This window comes from Natrix helvetica (assembly GCF_964273705.1).
Source record: "Natrix helvetica genome assembly, chromosome: 1".
NCBI classification, from domain to species: Eukaryota; Metazoa; Chordata; class Lepidosauria; order Squamata; family Natricidae; genus Natrix; species Natrix helvetica.
In genome coordinates this window covers 206248828-206272088 of record NC_138548.1, presented here as the reverse complement: position 1 = coordinate 206272088, position 23261 = coordinate 206248828, and the positions used below count along the sequence as shown (strand labels likewise).

The 23261-nt window shown below is 38.1% G+C and overlaps 1 protein-coding gene across 2 annotated transcripts in view; it reads left to right on the top strand.

Annotated features, from left to right (window-relative positions):
• Positions 1 to 23261, top strand: part of COL5A3 (collagen type V alpha 3 chain) — a 134260-nt gene that overhangs the window by 85292 nt on the left and 25707 nt on the right. For both annotated transcript variants that reach the window (XM_081934690.1, XM_081934691.1), the window contains 26 exons: positions 384 to 428; positions 1343 to 1396; positions 4514 to 4621; positions 4909 to 4962; positions 5052 to 5105; positions 6277 to 6321; positions 7787 to 7840; positions 8651 to 8695; positions 9080 to 9133; positions 11036 to 11089; positions 11611 to 11664; positions 12663 to 12770; positions 13170 to 13259; positions 13675 to 13728; positions 13992 to 14099; positions 15669 to 15776; positions 16024 to 16077; positions 16273 to 16326; positions 16713 to 16820; positions 17761 to 17814; positions 17914 to 17967; positions 19294 to 19347; positions 20799 to 20852; positions 21088 to 21195; positions 21864 to 21917; positions 22846 to 22899. In XM_081934690.1, the coding sequence (XP_081790816.1) occupies positions 384 to 428; positions 1343 to 1396; positions 4514 to 4621; positions 4909 to 4962; positions 5052 to 5105; positions 6277 to 6321; positions 7787 to 7840; positions 8651 to 8695; positions 9080 to 9133; positions 11036 to 11089; positions 11611 to 11664; positions 12663 to 12770; positions 13170 to 13259; positions 13675 to 13728; positions 13992 to 14099; positions 15669 to 15776; positions 16024 to 16077; positions 16273 to 16326; positions 16713 to 16820; positions 17761 to 17814; positions 17914 to 17967; positions 19294 to 19347; positions 20799 to 20852; positions 21088 to 21195; positions 21864 to 21917; positions 22846 to 22899 (1737 nt within the window). The remainder of the gene's footprint in view (positions 1 to 383; positions 429 to 1342; positions 1397 to 4513; positions 4622 to 4908; positions 4963 to 5051; positions 5106 to 6276; positions 6322 to 7786; positions 7841 to 8650; positions 8696 to 9079; positions 9134 to 11035; positions 11090 to 11610; positions 11665 to 12662; positions 12771 to 13169; positions 13260 to 13674; positions 13729 to 13991; positions 14100 to 15668; positions 15777 to 16023; positions 16078 to 16272; positions 16327 to 16712; positions 16821 to 17760; positions 17815 to 17913; positions 17968 to 19293; positions 19348 to 20798; positions 20853 to 21087; positions 21196 to 21863; positions 21918 to 22845; positions 22900 to 23261) is intronic.

The window sequence follows — 23261 nt, the reverse complement described above, 5'->3', positions numbered from 1 at the left end:
TTGCTTGGCCAGCCAAGGATTGAAATGTCTAATGATATTTAACCCTATGCCAATGGATGATTTCAGTGAACAACCTCAGGTAGAGGCTAAGCCGAGGCAGGAAGGTCAACAGGAGGTGTGCTAAAAGTCAGATGACGGCTGCTGTCATGCAATCAAAGCTTGCCCTGTCCTGAAGGCTGAATGCTTTTCTTCAGGGCTAAGAACTGGACTGCCAACCTTCAGAATTCAATAGTCACTGCTCAGACCTACCTTGGTATCTTTCTGTGTGGTGTCATTCACCGCTTGTAGCTTTCTGCCTGTAATCATGGCTTCTATATCAAAGTGAATACTTAAAGTTGGTTTTTACATTTTAAAAAATATATCATTGTTTTCCTTTTCCATAGGGGGCATTTGGAATAAGGGGCCTGAAAGGCAGTAAAGGTGAGAAGGTAAGTCTCTGAAGAGTTTAGGAGGCAATATCTGAGAAAGAGTTCCACAGATTTCATCAAATTTAAGAGAGCATTTCACTGCTCCTGCTTTCTCTGTGTTGCTAATGTGCTACTCTAGAACAGATAACGAACATTTAACTGGAGTAAGTGGAATAAGTACTTCATTTTTGACCTTTTTCCAATGCAGTCATTATTTGGAGTGATATAAGTGTTGAGGTTCCATCTGGGTATAAACCCTTGAAAAGAAGTTCTTATGGATTTTTATGTTAGTTTCTAGATTGCAACAAATTAGAATGTACCATTGGGTAATACAATAACTTTGCTAGGATCAATTCACACACACACACACACACACACTAAAAAAAAAACAGTAACGACAATCTTTCAAAAGAGTAGGAAAATGTTTTGGTTGTCATCTAGAGGTAGCCTGGAAAATATTTTATAGCAATTAAAATATTGTCCATCTTTGAAATTCATCCAAATTTTAGAATCTCCTTTCCTAATATAATTCAATATGTTCATATTTGGCTTTTGAAAAATTTCTTTTCAGTATTGTCTTTGAAGTTCTGACTAACAAATTATTTCTTCATAGTTTAAAATCCTTATATTCAGACAGTAAGCAGTAACTGACAAGGTTGACAGTCAGGTAGGAGAATATAATTTCAGGTTCAGGCAGAGACATTTTAACTAGCAAGTCTGCTAGCCAAGTGTTCCTGTCTTTAGAAATATATATATGTTCTCTTTCTTTTGGATGGGGGGGTGGGGATAAGAACAAAAAGTAAAACTGTAGATTTGAAGTAAAATGAATTTTGCACACCATTAAAACATATGATTTTGTTTCTTTGTATTTCAGCATTAAAATAAGGTTGGCATTTTTAATTATTCTCATGTTTTGACCTTTTATGGGTTCCTAGGGTGAAGATGGATTCCCTGGCTTCAAAGGTGATATGGGGCCCAAAGGCGATTGGGTGAGCAATATTCTTCCCAGTATTCCCAGTATGAAATATCTGTGGAGGCTTTTAAAAGAAGGCATGAACCACCACCGAGGCTTTGGAAATTCATTCCTTACTGTTAGCATTGGTAGTAGATTTTATTAACAATTTTAAATAGAAGATAAAATATTATAAGGAAAAAGGAAAAAGACAAAACTACAAAAGTACAAAAAGAAAAGATAGAAACCTCCCAGTTCCTTTGCAGCAAATACACTTATGATTACACAATTATCCCTTATTCTACATATACAAAAAGAAAACCTCTCTTTTTAATATAACCTATTTTCTAATCATAAAAACCATAAATCATTTTTTCTGTCTGTAAGGGGTTTCCAGTCAGCAATAAAATGTAGATATTTTCTTTTCTCTAATCAAAAAAGTTAAGTTAGGTATCTCTTCAGGTTCCACCATCTTCATTAAGCATTTCTATATTGTAGGTAATGTCGGATCTTTCCACTTTTGAGCATATAATAGTCTTGTTGCATTTGTCATATATAAAAACCAAATTTCCATAACTTTTTTCTAGTTACCTGTTCATTAATCTCAAAGACAAGCCTCTGGTTCCAATGACATTTTAATATTTTAAATTTCTGAATTAATATATTATTATATATTAATAATTATCTGTATATAATGATGGACACGTAAAAATAGTTTATATATATATGTCCCTTCATGATATTCCCATTTCCAACGAAGATTCAAAATAGCTTTATACATTCTAGACAATTTCTCTGCTGACAAATATCAACGATACATTATTTTATAACAATCCTTTTTTAAGATTAGAACACAATGCAAATATCAATCCCAGCATCACTCCCCTTGTATTAATTGCACCACCTATTTTCAGTAGCATATTTTTTTGTGGAAAAATAAGTGCTCTAAACATGCAAGCATTAGGGTACCAATTTTACTTTTTAATGCTTATTTGGCAGCCACATCCCTCAAAATACAATGGGCCATATGCCCATAACGCTCTTGGTCTTGAGACTAAAGATTTTTCTAAAAGGAAAAAGATAAGAAGAAACCTGCATCTATTTTAAAAAGTTGTCCATGCCATTTTTAGTAAAAGGACATGGTTTCTATATTCAAGTAGGACAGGGGTGTCCAAACTTGGGAACTTTAAGACTTGTGGACTTCAACTCCCAGAATTCCCCAGCCAGCCATGCTGGCTGGGGAATTCTGAGAGTTGAAGTCCACAAGTCTTAAAGTTCCCAAGTTTGGACACCCCTGAAGTAGGAGGAGGATTGCCTTTGTGAGATCATATAATAACATAACAAATGATGTTAAGTGATAAAATAAAAGTTATGTGATAAAATGATGAAATAATAAATCCCACCGTCAACTTTCCAAGTACTGAGAGGCACAAAGGGATTTGCTCAGTTCATGTCATGTTTTTCAGTACACAGAAGGCTTGCCAAAGATGGGTTTGGGGTTAGGTTAGGTTAGGATTCAGCGAAGATTCTGTCATTCCAATTTTAGAAATCCAGAAAGGGTTTTTCTTTGTGGAAACAATTTGTAAAACAGAGATTCTCCATCTCTGTGTTAGATACTATGATCTCTGTGAATCCCATAGTGTGTATCTAGATTATATTTAAAATGTTTTGCCTGGGATGCGTTGGGATGCTGCCATCCTAGGAGGTGAAGTCTGATACATTTTTATTAGCTGCACCTCAGGCTTGTTTTTGTGTTAGTTATTATACCCCTTACTCACTTTAAAAATAAGTTTAAGAACCTCAGAGGTGTTTTTTTTTTAATAGAAAGCAAAATTGTGGTTAGGACTTTGATTCTGTAAAGTTATAAATGGACTGGAAGCCAGATGGATCTGAAATAAAATTTTGGAATTAATTATAAAAATCCTTCCCATGGGAAAATGTGTTTGTTTTGAATTCTTTAAAAATATCGTAGGATGGGACTTTGAAAGTTAGACACTAAAGGGAGACAGAGGGAACGGAAGATTATAGTACAATTAAAGCAGAAAAACACTTACATTTGACTTACTAATGCAGCATGGAACAATACTTTAATATTAGAGGATGAACAATGGACCAAAAATGTAATTTTAAGAGTCCCTGCCACTTATAGATAGATTGGTAGATTATGTTTAAAAGATTATGTGGAAGATGAACCTAGTTAACCAGAGAAGACTGAGACTGATCTGAAGGTGGATTTAAAAATGACAGACTACAAGAATGATATGGAAAATGATGCTACACAGGATATACAAATGCAATTGGTTGATGTCTTGATAATTAAGAGGCAAATACAAAGAACAAACTGAAAGAATGACCTGCATAACTTTCCCATACTGAATTCGCAAAGGAGATTTATTAAAGCTTTGAAAAATTTTACGAGAAGAGACAAAGAAACAAGTGACAAGAAATCAAACCTGAGGATATTATTAAGGGATTAAATATTAAGACTGTTAAAAATGAAAGGCAAGAATATCAAAGGTTTCTTTGATCAAAATAGATATGTTGTTATCTCTTGTGGTAACCCTGAATGGACTTTTGCTGATCAGAATTGAACAATGAGGCTTTAAGTATATTTTATTATTTCCATTTTGTCCTTTTAGTTTTCTTAATTTGTATTAATTTTATTCTTTTTAATTGTAATACTTAATAAAATTGCTGCATTAAAAAAAGGAAGAAAAATTGATGGGTGGGTAAAGGCTCATTCACAATATTCCCATTAATTGATGATTCCTTGCCAATGGCTTGTGTGACGAAATTCCTTCTATATAGCCTTGTTCATGTTCATTACCATGCATTGGCCAAACTTTCCTGTAAAGTACCTCTTTTTTTCTCTGAGACCTGTGTACACACACGACACGACACTACGTGCACGCGCACAGACACACACACATCCCAGACTTTCTGTGATTCATTTTCCTCTCTCCCCATCTGAAATGATGGATAAAATTATCATTTACGATAAGTGCAACTTATTTTAGTGTCAATAGCTGGTGTATACAATCTACTGTATCATTCTCAGACATGACAGCAGATTGTCTCTGAAGTACAGAGAACATGCTTTGAAACTAGAATTTTATAAACGTGGTTGGCACAATTATTGCAATTCTTTCAACAGGGCGATGCTGGCCCACTGGGCCTACGGGGTGAGGATGGCCCTGAGGGGCTGAAAGGACAGGTGGGACCTACTGGAGAAGCAGGTTCTTCTGGCCTGGCTGGTGAGAAGGTGAGCTTTTGGAACATAGGAAGCTATTTGTCTGTCCACTTATTGATCAACCTGGCATTCAACAGCTCTCCGGGTATCAGGCAGAGGTCTTCCTCGTTATGACTTGATCATAAAAGAAGAAAGAAATCAAACTTGGGATACTTTAGGGCCTTTGCTCTATTACTATGTTGTGGTCCCACTGATTAATTGCCGAAGGAATTTGTATAATTCTTTCTCCACTCACCAGGGATTGTTTAATTTCATCCTTGGGCACATACAGGCTCTGATCATCTCCTTTTTTTCTGCAGGGCAAATTGGGTGTGCCAGGGTTGCCAGGTTATCCTGGCCGCCAGGGACCCAAGGTAAGCAGGAGGGAAGAACTGGAGGAAAGGAAGAAACCTTGTCCCAACCTATCCCACCCTGCCCTCAGATTGGATTATTTTTTCCACAGGGTTCGACTGGATTTCCAGGGCCCCTAGGCCTCATTGGAGAAAAAGGCAAACGAGTGAGTGAAACTAGAAAATACCCCTTGAAAAAAAAACCATGAGAGATTTTTTGCGGATTATAAAGATGGGAGAGGATATGGCAAGAGAGAAAATTCAAGAAAAGGGGGAAAAGGAAGTATGCGAACCAGTGGTGAAATTCAATTTTTTTTACTACTGGTTCTTTGGTTGTGGCTTGGTTGGCTTGGCAGGGGAAGGATACTCCAAAATCTCCATTTCCACCCCACTCTGGGGGCAGCCAGAGGAGGTAATTGCCGGTTCTCCGAACTACTCAAAATTTCCACTACCGGTTTTCCAGAACCTGTCAGAACCTCGTGGATTTCACCCCTGATGTGAACCTTTTTTTGAAGGTGCCAACTGCGGTTTAAACAAAATGGTTGTTCCCTCATTTCTCAGAAACTATTTTGCAGTTTCTTCCTGAGGAGCAATTGTGAGGAGCTCTTGTGGGCAAACCTGAGTTCTCTCCTTGTCCAGAAAGGAACAAATGGGACTGCATTGCAGCCTGGATCTTGCTTCCACTTACAAAACGTAACTGCATCAGGATTTGGAGGACTGTCTGTCCTCTATCCCTTGACACATTTTATTGATTCATTTTATTTGCTACAGCAGTGCTTTTATTTGCTAATGCTCACACTTCAGCATGGATCATAGCAAGAGAGCACAGTCTGAGAAGCAGGATTACCCAATTACCAGCTGTTTTCACTGAAATGAATCTGAGAGAGAAAAGGTTCTCTACTTTCAAATATTCCTGTCGAACGTGACTTTTTAGTTTAGATTTAAAAGAATAATCTATTTTATTTTATTTTATCTCATGGCACATTTGTTAGGAAAAATGCTAGCAGCCAGAACCAAGGGATATAAAATAGACACTTGCCTTAATTTTAGGCAAATTTAATTGAACTTTATAGTTTAAGTGTCCAAATGTTTAGTATTTGGCAGATATGTTTATAACAGTGCTTAGCATTTTATTGTGCATTTTAAATTTAGACATACTTTTTGGTTCTTCTGTTAATGGGCAATAGTGGACATTAAAGTCCAAACTAGAGGATATGTGAGATAAGGGAACATCTGAGCATCTCTCTATGTAATGTCCCATTTAAGCCTGGTGACTCTGTGTGTGTTGGCTCACTGAACTCCACCTTACCTTCCTTTTCTGTTTTCCTTCTTTTCAAGGGAAAAGCTGGCCAGGCAGGGCAGACTGGACAGTGTGGTCCTCCGGTGAGCTTTCATAGAATAGATGCTTACCAAGTCCCAAGTTTTCTCCAAAGAGACTTTATTTGATGCTTATCAACCAATATGTATGCTGGCTAGAAGAAGTCCTGTGTTAAAATTTAACATTATCTCTCTCCACTTCCCGTAACTGAAGAACAAATTACAAGGATGCAAACATGATGAGAATATTGAGAAAGTGAAAAAGGGATATAATGAAAGTGCAGCACTCTAAGCCCTTCATATTCCTTATATGATGTAGTGAGTAGCCCTGGGGAGTTGCAACATCTTTTCTGCCTTTCACAGGTCATATCAAGGGTTTGTAATATTGTTCTTGGCTCTGAATAGAGTATAGGAGGTCTTATATTTTCCGGAAACCCATTCTAAGGACATTGCTTCCTGTGAATTCAGTTATTTTAAAAATGACTTCTGATAATAGCAAGATACTAATGGCTTAAGTGAAGGGCAAAGAGATGGCGCATCACCTTAATTTTGTAAAGTAATATGTGACTGACTCCATTAAAAATCATAGTTGTTGAACTGCCCGTGTTTAGGAGTCTGAAGGATGGGAGAAGTATCTCTTTGAATTTCACATATCTGGAGAGTGCTTTTTGGTTGCAACTCCCCTACCTTCACAGAAATATGATGATTAAGCTGAATTTTCATTAATATTTCTTATCTCTTCCCTTTCTCCCATAATATGCCAATGAATATAGTAGCCATTTGGGGCATATCCATTACAAAGCTCAAATTAATTCAAAGAAATCTTAATTCAGATCTTCCAAATTTGAATTTGCTTGCAGAGATTTGAATGTATATTCTGATTTGTATGCCCTCACTCAGGGTTCTATTATTAATATTTCTATAGATGGAAAAATCAGGGAGAGGGGAGAAAGCATAAGAATGTGTTAAGATTAAATTGATTGTCCAATGGGCTGCTCAAGCCAGAAAGCAGCAAAAGAAAACTTCATAGTTATAAAAGTCATTGAAATATCACGCATACACACACACACACCATTAAATTTGGGGTTTGAACCCTTAATTTTCTTCCTTTTTGCACTGCATGTTTCACTAGAATGAAATGAATCACATGATAGGTGAAAAAGTGAAACCTTGCCTTTAAACTGGGTCATCTGTCTTCAGCCCATAGATGATTTCTCCAGCCTTGAATTTGTTTTCCTTATTGGTTCATTCTATAGGTAGATGACATGTGCATGTGGCTGGATCATTGCAACAAACAGAGATGTTACTTGTAGTGTTCTCTCTCTTTACTCTACTTCTATTTGGCACACAATTTCTGAAATAAGAGTGAGGGGATGCTGATTTCTGGGAAGCATCCAGGGTTTAGCTGCTTAATAAATATCCCATATACTAATGGTAATCCATTTTTGTTCTGGGATCTAGGAAGCCTGACTCAGCTCCAGACTTCAGTTTATAAATACTAATCTGAAACTAATATCCTTTCCCATTTTAGGGTATTCCTGGTGAACGTGGTTTGCCAGGACCTACAGGGAAACCGGGATCAAAGGTATGCCTGTTTTCTGTATGATGTGTATGGCTTTGTACATTTCTCCATGCACAGTGCAGGATATGTATGTAAACATCTGTGACCAGGGCACTCCCTAAAATGCACTGCTGTCTCATATGCTGTCTCAAATATTTTTAAAATTTGCTTATTCTTGGATTATGTCAAATGTATTTTTAAAATATACCCTTGGGCATATACTGTAGGCCTGGCTGTCTTGATCCTTACCTACTTACCACTTTTTGCAAAATTATATCACTCCATTATTGACAACCGAAGTTGTCAATATGCATTAAATCAATCTACACAGGCAGCTATAGGTAACTAAATGACGTTATACAAAAACATTGTACAGATTGTGCACTTTTCATCCGGAGCTGCATGATTTCATTTTTAAATGGTGCCACACATTAACACTATTGGCAAAACCATCCTAAAGCCCCCACAAACAGAACTAATAAAATACTCTGTCTATTGGAATATTAGTATATTAGCATTAGTATGGGAAAGGCTGATAGATGTATCTTATTTATAAAAATCTATCTTCTACTTCCTAAAACGCCAATTTTCCTGTAAACAAATTTTTGCAGTGTAACTTTACCTGATACTGTTGAAAATGTTATTTTAGGAACTCTGCATCATGTGGCTTACCTGACTTTGTAGATGAATAGTAAAACTCCTAGGCTATTTGCATTGATGTTATGCTGGTTTTTGTTCCTGCTGCTTTGTCAGCCCTTGATGTTAACTGAAGTCAAAATCTAGAGAGGGTTTTTTTGTTGGTTGTTGTTTTTCAACTAATGTTTCTTCCTCCAGGGTGACTCTGGCCATGATGGCTCCCCAGGGACTATAGGAGAAAAGGTAAGATGAATGATCAAATCCTTGCAAATGAAGGACACCTGTGGTCAGCAATCTTTTTTCTTCCTCTGGTAAAAGTATGTCTCAGGAAGAGAAGTTATGACATCATAAAGGCCATGACATCTCTGAGATTGTTGAAACCATGGAGATGTCTTCATGGATCCAACAGTCTCAGAAATAGCATTGCCTTTATGATATCATAGGTTCTCTTCCTGAGAAACTCTTTTGCCAAAGCAAAAAATCACTGCATAAACAGTTTCTTTAAAGTCTGTAGGATGAAGAACTAACTTCAGAAATTTAAATATTTACAATGTGATAAAATGTGAGAGTGGGGAAAGCAGAATAGGAAGCTAAAATATATCAAAGTATTTTTGTCTTTTCCCACAGGGGCCCACTGGGCCACAGGGATCCAATGGATTCCCAGGATCAAAGGGGCCGCCAGTAAGTAACCCACTGTTCCTTTTACAGAAATTTCTATTTAACTAGATGTAGGAAGAGGTAAAGATCAATATTCCATAAAATAGTTGTGTATGAGACAGCAGATTGTACTTTTTATTATTACAATCTACCTAATAAAAATTTACCATGTGAATTATGCACGGGGAGAATGCAAAGCCCAAATTAAAAATAGCCTGTGTATTCAAAGACTTAAAAAATCAATAGATTTACTGTTCATTACAGGACACCTATAAGTAAATATACTGGTAGGTGCAGAATTTAAGTCTTGGTGGTATTATATTTTTACTTGAAAATGAAAGAACTTGGGTCTACTTTGCTGCAAACTGGTGGTTTGGATAATTGGTTGTTTACACAGTTGGGATTATAAGATTGGATATCTACCTGCCTGGGACTAGAATTGCTTTTGTAAGGTATACAGGATACGTAAAACTTCAGATACCTAAAAGATTACCACCAGTGTCAGATTTTGTAGAATCCAAAGAATGGCATTTGAGTTAAGGAAACATGTTTGAATCCTGTTCCTTTGTTATTTTGTTGCCATGGGCATTCATTTTGACCAAATTAGTTTTACCTAAAACATGTTAATTGCATAAAGAAGATGAAATAGCATAAAAATGTGGGGCATATTTTTATCATAACAGTTTAATAGCTTGACATATTCTTTTAAAGCTGCCTGGAGGGGACCAGGTGGCAGAATTTATTATTAGATCTTCTTTAATCTTCTCTCCTTTTCAGAGCTATCTTATTCCCATCTCAGTGCCACTGGGGGGGGGGGGGGGGGCTCTGGAGGGAAGCCATATTTCAATCTCTTCTCCCATGTTCATGATCAGAACACTTCGAAAACTGTAATCCTTGTTTGCTATTTGAACACATGTGATATAGATTTCACAAGCCCCAAATTTCCGAGGCCTTTTTTTAGTAGATGTATTGGAATCTTAAAACAATTTTATTAGGTCTAGCTCAGCATGGCTATCCATCTATACTGCATTGTGAAATACATTCATTTAAACAGTAGCACAATAGATTCTACAGAGCCATTGCAATTGTAAGACAGACCAAGTCTTCATTCATAAACCCAAAACAGATTTTCCTTCAAAGGGTGCAATATGTGTGTTCGTGTGTGTGTGTGTGTGTGTGTGTGTGTGTGTGTGTGTGTCTGTATACAGCTGAAGTCATATGATTACATGCTTGGGGTAGACAAACGGAATGGCCAGAAATGCTAATAAAGATGGTGGTGGTTCTACCTCCTAATTTTGCCCATGCTAAAAGAATCTGGCAGTTTTTAATAGGAAATCTTCACCACACCCTCATTCTCCTGCAACACTTCCTGCCATCCAAGCTTATCTTTCTCTTTTTTTTCTTAAGGCAACTGGTGAACCTCTAAACATACTGCTGAGCTGCAGTTCACCCACCATTTACGTTTTCTACAACTATGTTTGGGACTCAATTATATTCTTGTAAATAAAGATGGTATTGGAAGCAGGCAAACTCAGAAAACAAGTACCTCTTGCATTTCTGGAAAGAGAAATTATTGAAAGCCTGTCAGAACAGTTCTCTAGATCAACTAATGTCTAGTGAACATTTGAGCCTCTTGAGCATTACTTTGAGCCTCTTTCTCCTGTTCTCCCCTCCCTGGATCAAGATATCTTTTCAATAATGGCCCAAGTCCTTCTTTTAATATGTCTGCTTCCTTTTCTGTTTTCCAGGGCCTATTGAATATTTCCTCATAAAAGCTGCCATTTCCTTTATAGTATGCCAGTTTTCCCATTGACTGGTTGGTTTAGAGGAGTTACAAATAAATAAATAATGAAGTTAAGTGAGGGAAGGATTCTGAACATCTACCAGAATCTTTTTTTTAAAACAACAATTATTTCTGTTTGGAAGGGTCCTATAGGAAAAGATGGTCTATCAGGACATCCAGGCCAGCGTGGTGAGGCAGTAAGTATTAATATAAACTTCTCTCAAGGTTGGTTGTTGCCATGTGGTCTGTGGATAACTGCCTCCTTGTTTCTCTTGTTTTCCTTTGCTGATTTCTTGCCTTGATAATTTGTCTGACTGCTTTCTCTATATTTCTTTAATGGGCTCAGCATTCTATTGTTGACTTTCCAAAATGATTTTCATTTCTCCATGAGCTGAAGTAAAAAATGTAAGTCACACCATTGTCTCTACAAGTTCTAAGGTGATCAATCGTCAAAACTAAAATATTCAACTAGGTTTCAGGTGTTGAGCATTGCATTTTTACTTGTCTTATCTGATACGACTCTTCAGATACATTGGACCAATACTTGAAATTCCCCAAGAATTTGGTTCATGGTCCCACTTGATGGAATCCTGAAACTAATTATCCAATATCTGTTTGGGAATTGTTGGGCTCTTGGATGAATGAACCATGAAAGAGATCTTCATTGGATCAAAATATCTTCATTTTAGACAGTAATCTTTCTTTCTCTTTTTTATAGGGATTTCATGGCAAAACTGGCCCACCGGGGCCAACAGGAGTTGTGGGGCCACAGGTAAAGAGGTTCTTTAGTTTATTTATTTATAATTAAAATATGAATTCATAATTAAAACTGGGCAACCTTGGCTGAGATATTATCCATGTTGCTAAAGTAGCAATAAGACCCATGTGCAAACCTGATGTAGAAAATTAATGATATCTGTTTGAATTTAGTAGATACCATGCATGAAAAATATTCCAGAATTTCTAGCTACCACAGTGGAACATGTAACATTTCTTAATCAGAGGGCCATATTTGATCTCTGAGTGGGGACCCACTAGTGGCAATTGTATGATTATGTTATTGTACGCTTGTTGTCTTGCTGATATCATTTGTTACAGATGCTGCAAAATTAAAGTTAATTAAGTACAATGACTATTTCCTATGTATTTAATATTTAATATCCCCCCTTCTACTGGGGATATAATATCCATGTGCTCATATTCTTCTTCCCAATTCTGAAAATTAAAATGTTCTGAATGAAAATCTGGGAAGTAGTAGACATAAGGAAGTAAGTATTAGCTAAACATTACTTAGTACTTCATAGCAAACAGAGCTAGCAGTAGTGAAATAGACTGCTTTGGCAGGTAACTTTTTCTTTCACTGAAGCTGCTTATCTGGTTGGCTTTCTGTCAAGGATACTGTATACATCCTCCTTTGAGATCTTTTATTAGCTTCAATGATGTTACGTTTTCCTTCAACTCTTACGAGTTAGTAAATATATGGATATAATAGCTACATGTTATATATAAAACCATCAGATAGCTTAGCATGCATGTGTCAAGCCTTCAATTCAGTAGCATACACACACACACACACACACACATTATAGTCTATGTATATAGGAAGAAGAAGAGATTATCAATAAGAAGATGCAATGGAAATACCAGTTGAATTCCTTGAAATGCAAAATGAATGATCTGAAAGATGACCCAACATAGTACTAATATTTTTATAGTTGTGTCTTATGATAAATTTAACCTGCTCTCAAAAGCATTGCATCTTCTCTGCAGGGAAACACAGGAGAAACTGGTCCTATGGGGGAGAGAGGCCACCCAGGCTCCCCTGGTCCTCCTGGAGAACAAGGCCTGCCCGGTATTGCTGGTAGGGAAGGTGCCAAGGTGAGCACTTACAGGTACCATAGTAACAAGGGATGAGAGCAGGTGAAAAGGAATGGATTTTCCTAAATGCTGCCAAGTGTTCCTAAACCAGAATTAACCTTATCTTAAACAGATTGCAACATATACATCCCAAAAGAGCTGCATTTCAGTCCTAAGGCAATAACTATTCTGTATTTTTGTCATGATCAATACAAGGATTAAGAGCTTGCTTATGTAAACTTCATTCTACAAAATCCTTTGCAGTGAGACCACAGCAAGGCCACATGCTGATCCATACATCTGGGTCCAGTAACTATAGGAAACAATTGGTTTGTCTAAAGTACGGCAGGACAAATGAAATCAGCTCACATCAAAATGGTTAGAAGTAACTGGATAGTAAAACTAGATCTTTACTTCTAGGGTGACCCTGGACCTAGTGGCATTCCAGGCATTCCAGGTCCTACTGGAATTAGAGGCTTCACAGGAGGCCGTGGTCCTGTTGGAGAGAAAGTAAGTGTTCAAGAAGATGAACAGGAAATAACGTGGAACTTAATAATTATGATGGGTATAGAATATAATAAAGACTATGATGTACCAGGCTAATTTAATTTAACTGGGTTATTTAGTTGCAATCACCATGGACCTCTAATTGCAATGTGCTTGAAATGCATAACATAAGGATGCTGTGTTGCTATGTCTTGGCCCTTGGGTAAAAGATTCCATGGATCAATTTCCTTATTGGAAATATCATGGTAGAATAAATGAGCCTTTGGTCTCTTCAACCACAGTAAAGTTCTCCTGTTCCTTCCTGTATGTTTGTGATCTAAAAGATCCAATAGAAAAGGAGAATGAGAATAAGAAGGGAACATGAAATGATGGCACCTCCATGGAAAGTCATCTTCTTTTGTTTTACTTTCTATCACAGGGACCAATAGGCCTGAAAGGAGCAGAAGGGCCACTTGGTCCAGCAGGCTCCATGGTAAGTAAACTAGTATTTTCCCCTAACTTCAAAAGGAAGATCAGACTTTTGTTGCATGATGGAGAGAGAGTGTCTGCAAATAATACTCATTAGCAGTGAAGTAAAGTCACCCTTACTGCAGCAAGATAGTCTTGGAGTCAAATTCTTGGTAGTGATGTTGCAGCCTGAATTAATTAATAGCGAACATTAATCAAAGCAGGTTTGCATGAAAGATAACTTCAGATCAAATAGATGGGGTTCATAGATTTATTATCTCCTGATAGGGTCCTCCTGGGGAGCGAGGTCCCTCTGGAGCAGCTGGAGGCATTGGACTACCAGGAAGAGGGGGCAATCCTGGACCACCTGGACCTGCAGGGGAGAAAGGAGCACCGGTATGTACAAGGCACCGTGTTGCCATTAATGATCAATTTTAGAAATAGACATTCAGAGCTCAACTAATTTGCAAGATGATCTTACCCTAAAGAGCAGGTGAACTAGAACAGGGTGTCAAATTCAAGGCCTCGGGGGCTGGATCCGGCCCATGGGGTACTTAGATCTGACCCACACGGCCACCCTGGAAACAGCTCATTTTCACTGGCAGAGATCTTGGGCCACCACAGGCACCCCTGACCCGAGTGACGTATAGCTGGCCACCCCCACCGCACCTCCCAAAATCAAACACAATGCTGATGTAGGCCTCTATGAAATCGAGTTTGACACCCCTGAACTAGAAGCTTCAATAAAGGAAAGTCATCTAATGAATGCTTATTATAGCCTTTCTATAGGCTATAATACTTCCAGATATGTTAGCCTATAATTCCTTCTCTGTGATGGGAAAGGATCCCAGCTTGTTGAAGAATATCAGATTGGGAATCATGGCTTAGAAACCATAAGATCCAGGAGTGGAGAAATAATAAATCCTTAAGGTCTCATTCTTTTACTTCCAATGCAAAGAGATTCTTTGCTCAGATCCACAGGTGGCATCACTTGCTCCATCCTAGGTCTGGTTCTGTCCATTATAAGATAGTATAAATTCAGCCTAGAAATGCTTTGGACCTTGTGCATAAAACCATGCCTTTCTCTCATTTCATCACTTTATATTTTAATCTTTTTGATGGGGAACAAGACTTTGCATTTCTAAAGGCAATATGCAGAATTTTGCACTTAGCCAAGTTTTAATTAAAATCTAAAAGAGTGTCACTATCGGATTAAAATACTAATAGGAAAAAGAAAAGTGTTGTAGATATAAATGAATTTAGGGAAGCCAAATACCAAGAATGAATAATAGTACTAAAAAGTTTTCCAGATGCCCACTTGTATTATTAAGAAGTAGTACCATTACATTAATACTTGCCTTATAAATTGCCAATTGCAGCACTTTAAGAAGCAACCTGTCCATCAGAACAGGGCGACAGATGAAACAGTGGTACTTATACAAGATTTTGTCTGTAATTTCCTGGTATAAATAATGTCAAAGTCAAACCTCAAGATTTGTTAGACTCAAATGTGCTCATTAGGTCACAGGCTGATTTGTAAAAATTACTACAAGTAAAATTGAATGGAAGAAAACTTGCCATTAGTGGCCTGGGCTGATTATTTATCTTTTATTCCTAACATAAATTGGGACTATTAATTGACTGGTTGCCAGCAACCTAATTTTTATGTAGCTTTGTGGCCACTTTGAGAGTTTTCTATCAGCATCCCCTGTGTGACATAACTCAGATGTAAATTTGTATGTCTATACTTGTATATAACTTATGGATTGCAAAGGATCTTTGAGTGCCAGTATCTAGTTAGTTTGAGAATTTAGAATTGAGAAGTCTGAAGAAAGTTTATTCCCAAAGTGTGTCTAATTAAGGTATCCATTAAACCACAGCATCCACTTTTCTATGCATAGTGAATTTTTTTTTCCATAGCAGACGTCTTTATTCGACCCCATCCTTATGTTTTCTTTTTCCCAGGGTGATCGAGGACCTATGGGTCCATCTGGTCGTGATGGAATCCTTGGTCCAGTGGGGCTTCCAGGGCCAGCTGGGCCTCCAGGACTTGCTGGAGAAGACGGTTACAAAGTAAGGGATCTGCATTTTGGAGGAAATAGGGAGTGTACTGGGTCCATTTGATTACATAGACCCATTTTTGTTTCCTTGGCAACACATGGCTTGGCAACAACTTTATTGAGATTTTCCCAGCAATTATTCCTATAGCTGGTTTCCTTAGCCAAGACTTTAGTTGGTGGGAGAAATGTTCCTGATAATAATTGCTGTAATGATATTTTCTCTATTTTTTCCCTCTGTCTCTTAATGTATGTGTGTGTAGGGAGAAATGGGTGGCCCGGGACAGAAGGGAAGCAAGGGCGACAAAGGAGATGCTGTGAGTTTGAAGGAGCTTACTCAAAGGCTTTGATGAAACTTATAACAATTGCCCTTTAAAATTACTCCCACATTTGCTTGCCATTTTTTAAAGGTTGGACTACCAGGATTTCTTTAAAAGATTGGAAGACCAGGAATTCAGCACCAGGAACAGAGAACTAAGTGTCACTGTTTCATTTACTTTCTCTTTCAACAGGGACCCCCAGGACCAACCGGGATCCAGGGTCCTATTGGGCATCCAGGATCTGCTGTGAGTCTTGCTTCACCCCAACACTTTTGTTTGAAACAATATGAATTTAAGAAGTTTAGTGGACAAAAAAAAAAGCCTGCCTCTTTCTGTATTTTCAGTAAATCCAAAATGCCCTAAGATTTCCCCTCCCCTGAAATGTTTGTCTTTCTTTTGAGTAAATATATACATCATTTCCTTTCAAACCGTTTGTCTCCTCTATGTACAGCTCAGCTCCTTTCCCTTATCCCTATTTTCTTTAACTATTAAGAAGTTCCTTCCCACGGTAATGTTTAAGATCCTCCTGCTTGATTAAAATGCTTTCCATTGTGTCACATTCATCCCAGATTTTTGGCTCGCTTAAAGCAAGTGAAGAATCGTTGATCTCTAACATAATATTTTGCTACTAGGGAGTTGATGGAGAGCCTGGGCGCCGAGGGCAGCAGGGCATGTTTGGCCAAAAAGGAGATGAAGGAGTCCGTGGTTTGCCAGGTGTCAGTGGCCCACCTGGTTTACAGGTGGGTATGAGACCAACAAACGATCTTTAGAAGGCTACATTAATTTGAATGAAGGCAGCACAAAAAAACCCATAGGTTTCAATTCATTCTATTTCTCTACCCAGTTAAATCCTCTCCTTCCTTTGGGAATTCAAATAGCCCATTCAAGGATCACCCATTTTATCCTCAGAACACTAGCATTGTGAAGTAAGCTTGGTTAAGAGATAGTGCCTGTTAACTCACCCAATGAACTCAGTATTTGAGTAGAGACTTGGACCTGATTTCTCCAATCCCAGACTAATTCCTTAATTCATCATGTATCATTCACTGACTACATTTGCACAACATGTTTAAGCAAATCTGCTAAAAAACATAATAGCTACATTTACACAGGACATTAAACTTGAATGATTTATAACTTGGGTAGCTTCGGGTTTTTTTTGGTTTAGTGTTATGCAATCAGTTATCTTTAGCTGGTTCATTGTACAAAAGAGCTGTTGAATTAAAAGCCAAACATCCAAACCCATGCAGTTCAAATATTTAAAAAACCCTTTGGTTTATGATTCTAGCAGAAACCAATCTTTGGCTAATTTTTGATATGCTGAAATTTGATACATTGGGAATATCTTGTTTCTCCAAATATTAATTTAAAAAGGAATGTCATTTATCATAGTTTGTTGAAATCTTATGTTACTGTAAAAATGAAAACATTTCATTCGGTTATTCAAGATTTTGGTGCAGTTACACAATCCTGTCACTTTCATGACTATGCCTCCATCGATCTCCCTATTAAATTACAAGTTCATTCACAAATATTTTTTTTTTAAAAAAGAGAGAAAACACCCTACCTAAATTTCACATATGCTCTTTTAAATCTGAGCATTGTCCAGAATCAGAAAATGAATGAACTTCTACTGCTCAACTGTAGACTGCTATATATATGTGTGTGTTTCCCTCACAGGGAATGCCAGGGCTCCCAGGTGAGAAGGGCGAAAGTGGTGAAACTGGGCTAATGGTAAGAGTCATTCATTTACCTTCTGGCTTCACCTTTGACCCTAGGCTTGATTTTATTATTAGAATCACTTATGAATCATTCTCTTTCCGTTTTCTCTAGGGTCCACCTGGAGCTCCAGGGGCCCAAGGCCCACAAGGTTCCAGTGGTGGAGATGTGAGCAACATTTTTTTTCTCATGTAGGGCAAAGAGGGGAGAAGAGCGATTTCAGTCATTTGAGTATCCTGGGTTCTCAAAACTACATTCCCATCTTCCTCCTAGGGAAGATGGAGACATCAATTTATATATAAATATTAGACTGACAGATTTGGGTAATCCTTGAAGATGAGTTGCATGGAGTTGCAACACGTTATATGAATGACTAGTGCAAGTGTAGTTGGACTATTGAGAAGACGTGCTATGAAGTGTTGCTGGTTGAATATGAAAATATGGCAGATGAGAAAGCCCCAAATATCTGTATAGCTCCCATTTACCACGCTATATTCCAGATATGTTCCAAGTGATAGATCAGCACATTTATTCATAATGCTGAGCTCACATGTTCATTTTATATAAAAGCTGTTGTGTAATATATACAGTACATTGCACATTGAGCAATCTTCTTAATGGAAATGATCTGCATCCATTGACTTTGTAACAACAGTTTCAAAACAATTACGGTTACAGTGACCACATATATTTTTTTTTTCATTTATTGATTGGGTTTTATGCCATTACTCATTGTAATAGTTTTAGATGCAATATAATCAGAACCATAAAGCATGGATGCTCCCAGGGATCCTTGCAGATCGAAAGACAGAATAGAAAATTAAGAAGTAAATTAAACAGGCTAATGGCTATTGAAATAAACCTAGCATATAGATTAAACTGATAGAGACAGAAAAAATTAATACAGTCATAAAACAAATTCAGCCTTCCCTTTATCAATAGACGCTTAAAAACAGGTCCATGGAAATAGAACAACTGCTAAGCATAGCTTCGTGAGTCTCCATGATGTGCTAATTTGATGGATGAATGGTCCCACCAGGAAAGCATCCCCAAGAGACTTCAATAGCTGTAGCTATTGAGCAGGTAGATAGATGCCTAGGTAATGCAGCATGTCAAGTAATCATATGAGGACCCTTGAAAATCAATTTAAGTAAGTGCCTGGGCTCAGCAGCATCCATTAATTTGTAGGGCCTTCTGATATGCATGAAGCTCCCTGCATGCGAAAAGAGAAACATAGTTTGGTGTCAGGAAATGCTCAGGGTATTAAATTGCACCGTCCAAAGATGATAAATGTCAGTGAGTTATTCAGTCTGAAACTGTGACATAAGGCAAAAGGGGATGAGTTAAAAACAACAAGGCTTCAGATACTAAACACATGTAATATTAGTTGGAGGGAACAGAATGCTCTGAACTGATTAAGTAATCGGCTTAGCAGTTAACACTCAGGATTGAGTGATTTCTCTCAACTAGTTGTTGTGTATCTTTTTATTTCAGGGCCCACAAGGTCAGCGTGGTGGAGTAGGCCAGCCTGGTGCCGTTGGTGAAAAGGTGAGGCCTGAGAGGATATTTCAGGTGAAGGGGTAACCCCTGTTATATACAGATGACTTCATCAAACAGGGTCTATTATCTTTTATTTGGAAATGGCATAGCAATATTTGAAAAAGAGTGTACCATGAAGGAGATTTGTGTTTTAATTCTTGTGCTACCTTAGAAAATGCAAATGAGATAAGTTTGCATAAAAATACAAAGCCAATGAATTAATGGCCTGTCACTATGTGATGGTATTGGAACCAACACCATGGGCCTCAGCATTTTCCTCAGTACATCCACATCTCTGCAAGGGAACAGAAGGTTGTAATTTCCCTGTAAAATTTGCATACTCTTTTCTCTGGCAGCCTAGAATTTAGCTAGCAGCAGATACATGGTGCTTTGAGTTATTCAAGAGGAAACAAATTCAGTGTGGTAACAAATAGGAAGGAAAGAGAGTGTGATGAAAGCTGGAAATATCAAGAAATTAGTGTACGTTCATTGTGCTCTGGCTATCAACAAGTAGAGGAAGAATTATAAAGAACATTTTAGCTTGCAGAACATGTCCATAGATAGGAGGATAACAAAATTCTGCATAAGATAAGCATCTAAAAAGGAAGGATAAGGAAATCTGGGTCCAATGACTTCTAGGCCCTTCTGGAGTTCCTGGATATATCAGAACCTGAATCTTGTCTTAGAGGACAGTTTCTAACCAGAAAAGTTTTCTCTTGATTATAAAATTTCATCCTCATTCTGTGATTTGGAGAATGTTGAGAATCTATTACAAGTTTTTACATTTAAAAAAATAATAGTCTGTATGACTAATAAAAAATATTCACTCTAAAGCAAATTGACAAGGATGCCTGTCACCATCCTATTTGAACCTCACAGATTCTTCTGTCTACCTTACCTTTATTTTTATTTTATTTTCTCTTTCCTTCCCTCCCTCCCTCTCCTCCCTCTCTCTGTGTAGAGCAGTGTTTCTCAAACTTGGCGACTTTAAGTCCTGTGGACTTCAACTCCCAGAATCCCCCAGCCAGCATAGCTGGCTGGGGAATTCTGGGAGTTGAAGTCCACAGGACTTAAAGTCGCCAAGTTTGAGAAACACTGGTGTAGAGGTTTGTAGACAGATGATATACTTCCAAACAAAGCTCTGGGCTGATTTCAACTGGTATTTTTGTTCTAAAAGTGTTTGTGAGAACCAACAGTGTTATTGGAAATAAAGATCCTGCTAAAGTTACTTTTTCAAATATATATTTTTAAAAGAAAAATGACAGGCATCATGGCAGAGACCAATGAAGTAGTTTCATGGGTACATTGAGGAAGTCTAGTTTTTAAAAAATAGATGGGTAGATGTTAGTATGTGTCAATGTGCATATCTGAAAACTGGTCTCAAAATAAGAACTGGAAATGCAACATTGGCTAGAGATTGGTTCAAGATTCCCTCTTTATTTTTTTTCTCTACCTTCTAGGGTGAGCCAGGGGAAGCAGGGGATCCTGGACCACCAGGGCAGCCAGGCCAACAAGTAAGTTTCCAAGTTTCGTGAAGTCTTCAACTGTGGTACTCCTTCCCCATTCTTAGTAGGGCGCGCTACTTAGAACTCAATGTCTGTCTATACCACATCACTCTCTGAAGTATAAGATCACTTGATTAATTGATCCTTCCCTCTCTTTAATATAAGTGAGCAGCTTAATGCTAAGGATGATTTAATGAACAATGGTGGGGAACTCTGGGTTATATATCTCTCTATGCATTCACAGGGAGTGAAAGGTGATGTTGGTGAAAAAGGAGATTCTGGCCAGTCTGGAGCAGCAGGGCCACCTGGAAAAAAAGGCCCCCCAGGAGAAGATGGATCCAAAGGGAACATGGTGAGTTAATGATTCCTGAATGTCAAAGTGGAAAGTAGCTATTTGGTCCTACCTCTTTTATGGAAAATACGTCAGATCCATCTACATATGATATAAAATGATTCTATGGCAGGGGTGTCCAAACTTGGGAACTTTAAGACTTGTGGACTTCAACTCCCAGAATTCCCAGGCTGGGGAATTCTGGGAGTTGAAGTCCACAAGTCTTAAAGTTCCCAAGTTTGGACACCCCTGTTCTATGGCCTTATTGACTATCCACTTCTATAGCAACTTCCAGAAAAGATTTCACGGCTGCTTTGAATGGATAGCTGAGTGAGCATTCTCATTTTGCAGTGAAGTAAAGTTAACTGCAGCTTTTCAAGATGCAGTTAGTGTCAATTGATATCAATCGATTTAATATTAATTGACTAATATAAATTAATTGATAAAACTGGAATGAACCACGTGGCTGTCAGTTGCAATCCTCTAACATAGTTGGCATAATTCAAGATGGTGTTCTCTCAATTCAGATCTTAAATTCAGGAGATCTAGAAATCCATAAACAAGACTAACTGACGTAATCTGCGATTGATACTATTTTCACTTAGGCTTGTGAGGGAGTGGTTCCCTTTCACCTTTGGAGAAACTGGCACTTTCTGATATTTATGCCTTATTGCATTTTTCCATCACAGGGTCCGATAGGATTCCCTGGTGACTCGGGTCCAACTGGAGATCCTGGTCCTCCTGTAAGTATCAACTTTCAACTGAGTCACAACATTGTCACATTTCATTTCCTGCTTTGCCAAAGAATTTAGTGGGGTAAGGAGAAAAGTTTGAAAGCTACAAACTTTGTGGTTGTTGTTTATAGGAAAAGGGGAATCGCATACTGGGATCCTACTCTGACCTTGTCTTTCATAACTTTAATTACATGAAAGTTGCACTACTGTTTGCTCTTTTTCTTGAGAGAGTTAGGTTAGGGACTGCCCTAACTCTACCCTGAATTAAGAGATTAATAAAAAGAGAATTCACTTTTAGGCACTCAGTTCACCATCTAGGAACTGCTCGTTTAACTTTCCAATACCTAGGAGTTGCTGTTTTAGATTTATAATCAATCATAACTTTAGCTGGATGCAAGAAGAGACAGGACCTTGGCTCCTTTTTATGTTGGGGTGAATAATCACAATAGAAGAGGAATGCAGAGGGATCCTGTGGCCTTCCGGGTGTCACTAAACTAATGCTAACAGCAGCTGAAACCGTCAGATCCAGTAATTAATTTTTTCTGGGAATTATATTTCAACAAAATCTACAGAGGTTTCCTGATGTGAATAATAAAGAGGTTTTAATTATATTCCTGATATATATGAATAAGGGTTTTGGAGCTAGAGATTCACCTGGATTGGGTATGAAATTAATAAATACTTTAGGAAAAAGATCTATAGGTGGAGCTCCCTAAATATTCTGATGAAGTTTGAGCATATTCAGTGATTAGAGAAGCTTGTTTCAAGTTGGAATTGGGAAAGCACGATATGGTGCATAAAAGGAAGAAGATATGACATATTAAGTGACGAAACTCTGAATTGTAGCCCTCCATGTTACAACATTTTGTTGCAGGCCTCATTTATATTCTCTGTACTCAGAATCTGATTTGCTTTGCTCCTGTCCACTTCTATGCAGGGCCTAGATGGAATTTCTGGTGAGAAGGGTGACGTGGGTGATCCAGGACTTCCAGTAAGTATAGAAAACATTCTTGGTGGAGAAACTATACCCTTGATGGCGAATCTATGGCATACGTGCCACAGGTGGCACGCGGAGCCATTTGTCAGGGCACGCGAGGCTTGCCCTGTCAGTTGGCCAGCGCGCATGCGGGCACTGACCAGCTGACTTCGGCCTTCTTTTGAGGCCATTTTTCACCCTCCAGAGGCTTTAGGAGCTTCCCTGAAGCCTCCGTAGCACGAAAAACCAGCCCTACGGGCAAACCGGAAGTTCAGGAATGGACTTCCAGTTTGCTCATAGGGCTGGTTTTAGTCCTCTGGAGCATTCGGGAGCCCTCAGGAGGCAAAAAAATGACCCTATGAGAAAACTGAAAGTGA